Source organism: Lipotes vexillifer, unplaced genomic scaffold (assembly GCF_000442215.2).
Source record: "Lipotes vexillifer unplaced genomic scaffold, Lipotes_vexillifer_v1.1 scaffold972, whole genome shotgun sequence".
In the NCBI taxonomy this organism is placed as follows: Eukaryota; Metazoa; Chordata; class Mammalia; order Artiodactyla; family Lipotidae; genus Lipotes; species Lipotes vexillifer.
The window spans coordinates 518,555-523,924 of NW_006769413.1; the positions used below are offsets into that span (position 1 = coordinate 518,555).

The 5,370-nt window shown below is 50.5% G+C and overlaps 1 protein-coding gene across 1 annotated transcript in view; it reads left to right on the forward strand.

Moving 5' to 3' along the window:
* The first annotated feature begins 6 nt into the window (after positions 1–6).
* CLN6 (CLN6 transmembrane ER protein) overlaps positions 7–5,370 on the forward strand; it is a 17,050-nt gene continuing 11,686 nt past the window's right edge. The window contains exon 1 of the mRNA XM_007445602.1: positions 7–94. Within this exon, the coding sequence (XP_007445664.1) occupies positions 9–94 (86 nt within the window). The 5' untranslated portion in view covers positions 7–8. The remainder of the gene's footprint in view (positions 95–5,370) is intronic.

Here is a 5,370-nt window from a genome sequence, read left to right on the forward strand (position 1 = left end):
GGGCAGCCATGGAGGCGGCGGCGCGGAGGCGGCAGCACCCGGGAGCGGCGGGTGGCCCGGGCGCGCAGCCGGGCGCCTCCTTCCTGCAGGCCAGGTGGGCGCGCGTCGGCGGGCGGAGCTGAACCACAGCCCCGCCACGTGACGGGGAGGGCGGGGGACCCGGGCCACTGAGCCCGGGTGGGTAGTCCACGCGCTAACCCTGCAGCTGCTTCTCGCCCGCTCCCCTGAGCCCCGCCTCCGCGCTCCTTTCTCTTCCTGGGGGAACCCCGTGCCCAGGGAGGCTCAGCGGCGGGGTTCAACGGCCCAGCGGCCCGGCCGGCTCTAGGACAGTCGCTCAGCTGGGGTCCAGGAAACTCGGGGTGGGGACGTCGGCGGCGGGCCCAGAGGACATCTCTGCTCACTAGGGCCCCCAACGCGCCTGCAAGCCCCGGGCGCCAACCCGAGTTCTCGGGGTGCCTCTAAACTTGACTTGGGTTCTGATGTTAACAGGAGACACACTGCTTGCCCCGAGGAACCAAAGGATGTGGGAATGTAAATGGAACAGACAGCGAAATGTGGAAGCTCCCCTCCAGAGAAAGAATTAGGAAGGGCTTTTCCCACATGGTTGCTGTTCCCATCTCTCAGTAAGGGGAAGTTATTGGTTTATGTAGCTGAGACCGGGTGCTTGGGGCAGAGGAAAAGGTACAGAAGCCACCTTTTAATCATTCCCTCCACTCTACTTTCATACCATTTTACAAATTATAGACATTCATTGCACAGAGTAGGCATTCATTAAGCATCTCTGTTGTGTCCAGCGCTGTGCCAGGCACTAAAGCCGTGGGTAAGGTGAAGCTGGGAGGGCCGCACAGTCCGGTAGGGCGGGCCTGGGAGGAACAGTCCAGGGGCTGAGAGGTCGTCTTGGAGGGCTGCCTGGAGGATGTGGAGCTTGAGCTACATCTCAAAGAACTCAGTAGGTGACAGGGGAAGAAAGGCTGTTTGAGCCAGGGGAAAGCTTGGGAAAGGCAAGGAGTACAGTGGTGCTGGAGCTTTCTTTGTGTACAGTGGCAGGAGGATGCAGACTGATTGTGAAGGGCCTTGAATGGCAGCAGAGCTGGGACCAGAGTGAGAGCCGTGAATGCAAAAATTAAGGAGATGCTCTCGGGGCACTAGTGTTCAAAAACCTTCCATGGCTCCCCTATGCCTACTTAAATGTTGGGCCCTGTGTGCCTTACTTGCCTCACCCTAGTTCCTGCCCTAATTGTCAGGTTAAGGATGCAGCTTTTGTTCTGTAGGGCATGGGGGAGCCATGGAAGGTTTTTGAGCACTAGCGTGCTCAGTTTTAGGAAGTTTGTGGTATGATTTGGGATGAGGGAAGAAGTCTGAGAGACTTGGGTGAGAGTAGCTCTTTTCATGCTACTAAGGACATACATCTCTGTTCCGGATCACCTGTAAGTTGGGAGGCTTTGACTGCCTTGAACTGTGGTAGTCCAGTTAGAACAGCGTGTGGGTAGCGGATATGGTCACCACTTTATCTCATATGCGGGGTTTCCACATGCAGCATCTTACTCAGCCTTTTTGTATCTTGTATATGTGGAAACTGAGGTCTAAGGAGGTTTACATCATTTGCCGGCAAGAACCAGGGCCTAAACCCAGGGCTTCTGATTTCTGTTTTCTGTTCTTACTACTCCACTCTGGCTATTCCTCTTTACTCCTACATGAGCTCTCCACCGTCCAGGTTGCTCGTGGGGATGGCATGAGAGGCTGGCACTCTTCCAGGGTGTCTCTGCCCCCCTCATTGGGTGCCTGTAGGCCGGTTGTCAATATCATTGCTGCACAAGACAGTAGGCAGAATCATCCTGTCTGACTCCTAGGATGCTTGGATTTCCTGTGCTACAGTCATGCTTTGCTTACATACCTCTAATGACAAGGTGCTCACTACTTTTCAAGGTACTCTATTCCAGCTTCCACCTGCTCTGTTGACAGTTTTTTTTATTGTAATCAAAGTAATACATGCCCATGATTAAATACGATTGCACAGACAGGCTTAGAGCAAAAAGCAGTGGCCCTTTTCCCACCTCTCCCTAGTACCAGAGACAACCATGTTAGCTTCTTTTAACTGTTTCTACCAGAATTAAATTCATATTTCTAAATAATAATAACAAATACTACATACATCCCACTTTCTGTGGGCCAGGCCCTGCTCTTAAGTTTTTGCATTAAAAAAAAAGAAAAAGTTTTTGCATAATTTAATTCAGCCACCACTCTTTTTTTTTTTTTTTTTTTAATTTTATTTATTTATTTATTTTTGGCTGTGTTGGGTCTTCGTTTCTGTGCAAGGGCTTTCTCTAGTTGTGGCGAGCAGGGGCCACTCTTCATCGCGGTGCGCGGGCCTCTCACTGTCGCAGCCTCTCTTGTTGCGGAGCACAGGGTCCAGACGCGCAGGCCTCTCACCGTCGCAGCCTCTCTTGTTGCGGAACACAGGCTCCAGACGCGCAGGCTCAGTAGTTGCGGCTCACGGGCCTAGTTGCTCCGTGGCATGTGGGATCTTCCCAGACCAGGGCTCGAACCCGTGTGCCCTGCATTGGCAGGCGGATTCTCAACCGCTGCGCCACCAGGGAAGCCCCAGCCACCACTCTTGACGTAAGATCTAGTATTATCCCCCATTTTACAGATGAGAACATTGAGGCCCAGGAGGTAACTTGCTCAAGATTTGGTTAGTGGCAGAGCTGGGATATGAACCCAGGCAGTCTCCAAAGTCCACACTCAAAAGCTATGCTCAGGGCTTCCCCGGTGGCGCAGTGGTTAAGAATCCGCCTGCCAATGCAGGGGACACGGGTTCAAGCCCTGGTCTGGGAAGATCCCACGTGCCGCGGAGCGACTAAGCCCGTGCGCCACAACTACTGAGCCTGCACTCTAGAGCTCGTGAGCCACAACTGCTGAAGCCCGCATGCCTAGAGCTCGTGCTCTGCAACAAGAGAAGCCACTGCTATGAGAAGTCCGCACACCACAATGAAGAGTAGCCCCTGCTCACCGCAACTAGAGGAAGCCCACAAGCAGCAACAAAGACCCAACACAGCCAAAAATAAATAAATAAATTTATTTTTTTTAAAAAAAGCTGTGCTCAACTGCTATTTCTTGGTTTATCAGTTGCTGTTAGCCTCTAAGCTAATGTTTACCCACTAATTTCCTGTTATGATTTGGTTCACTTATGCCGCTCCTATCTTCACAAGATGGTTTTGTATCACCATTTTTAGTTTTGCTCTTTGTTACCTTTGTAGCCTTAAGGAGTATGTATACACCATTATTTCTTTTACGGTCAACTGTAAAGCAATATCTTTTTTTCCCCCAAAGTTTACTTATTTATTTATTGAAGTATAGTTGATTTACAATAAGGGCAGTTATCTCTTGATTCCTTTTTAAAAGAATATTAGTCTCCTACCCTAATCTCTAGCATTCTTTACCGTTTCCCCAACTCCTGTCATCTGTAGTTTTACTTTCAAGTTGCCAAGGTTCACAGTAGTATTTACTTGCTGCTTTTTAACCATAATTGCCTTCCATGTTTTGTTTGTGGATTGATTCTGAACTTTGGAAATCAGTATACAATGTTTTCATTAGTTAAGCCATGTAAATGTTGTTCCCTACAGAGTCCAGTAAGTTTAGCAGTTACATTTGCTTTCTTATATTGCTTTTGTTTTTCCTGGAGTTTCTAATTGCCTTTCCTTTTTTTCTCTTATTTTTTGCCTTCATTTTCTCATTTTTTGTTCAAACTTGTCATCATGTCAGGTATTTCACCATTGTGTATATAGAACCAAAATCAGTCCCTCTGTAGTCCCCATTCATAGGTCCCTGCTTGACTCCACCATGGCTGAGACTGCTGACCTCTTTGAATATTTCATCTATATGTTATATGCTTTATGTCAGGGGTCCCCAGTACCCGGTACCGGTCCACAGCCTGTTAGGAACCGGGCTGCCCAGCAGGAGGTGAGCAAGTGAGCGAAGCTTCATCTGCCACTCCCCATCACTCCCCATCACTCCCCATCACTGCCTGAACCATCCCCCATCTCCTCCCCACCCCCCCGCCCCGTCCATGGAAAAATTGTCTTCCACAAAACTGGTCCCTGGTGCCAGAAAGGCTGGGGACCGCTGCTGTATGGTATGCACTCCCCAACTGTCGTGGTATCAGTTTTCCCAGATGGTAGACTTGTAAAGCCGTGGAGGAGATTAAAGGCCATCCTTGTCTTGGGTTCCCTGCCATTGTGCTTTCACTGTTGTTCTCAGCAGGAGTTTCTGATGATTGAGGCCTAGAGCTGGCATGGCTGGAGGCTAGGTGTGTGAAGTCTGTGAAGTCAGAAAGCTGGGTTAGGTTTGAGGATGCTCATCCCCAAGAGGGGCTGGGGGAGAGGATGCCTTCACCCTTCATGATCTGCCTCCTGTGCTCAGAGTCCCAACAGGAGAGAACCAGTCAGATGCTCACCAATCTTGATTCCCAAGTTAGGCGTCTGCCCTGCACCTGCCCTTTTTCTCCCTGCTCTGCTCAGCCAGGCTGGACTCATGATGGGGATCCCCATTGACTGAGTGCCTCCTGAGGTGGAAGAGGAAATAGTCACTGAGCCCCTAGTGTGTGCTTCGTATGCACAGCTTCCAGAGACCCACACTTAAGTGCTTCCCAGGCTTTCAAAACGCCTTTATTTCCTGTACCAAACATCCTGCTCTCTGCCCAGTTTGAAGGTTTCCAGAATGAAACACTGAGGACTGTCATTCTCCTTCCCCATCAAAGTTCTTCAGGCCCGGAGGTTGCCACCATCTGCTTTTTGAGGCCTTGCCCTGATAGTCACAAAGGGGAAGGGGCACGGTGGGGCCTCTGTACCAGTCACTTGTCTCAGACAGTGAGTGAATGTCTGTCCCCCCGTCCGAAGGCCCAGCAGCCCCTCCTCTTCCTTCCACCAATAAGCCAGGCATCTGAGCTCCCTTCAGCACCTTTCTCACTTCCACCTCCAGGCCTTTGATCCTGCTCTCCTGCTGCTTTTCTGCCTACTGGAATCCACCCATCCATGCTTCCAGGCTCCCTTTCTTCCTGCAGGTATTGCATACTGCTTCGGGCTACACCGATTCCTCTCTATCTTGATCTCCTGATATGCCACAAAGCTTATAATAATCAGCAGCAAAATAGCAAGCTACGTAGAGCACAGGTCTTGAAACCTTATAGACCCAGGTTTGAATTTTCTGCCTTTCAGGACTCCTGGATTGCGAGTGACAGAAAGCCAGTGTGAACTACAGCACCCTTAGCAAAAGGGAATGTATTGGCTCTTGTGGCCAAACCATTGCCTCGGGGACGCCCGGAACTGGGAATGTGAACCCTCTCAGGCTTTCTTCTCCTCTTTCACTGCTCCT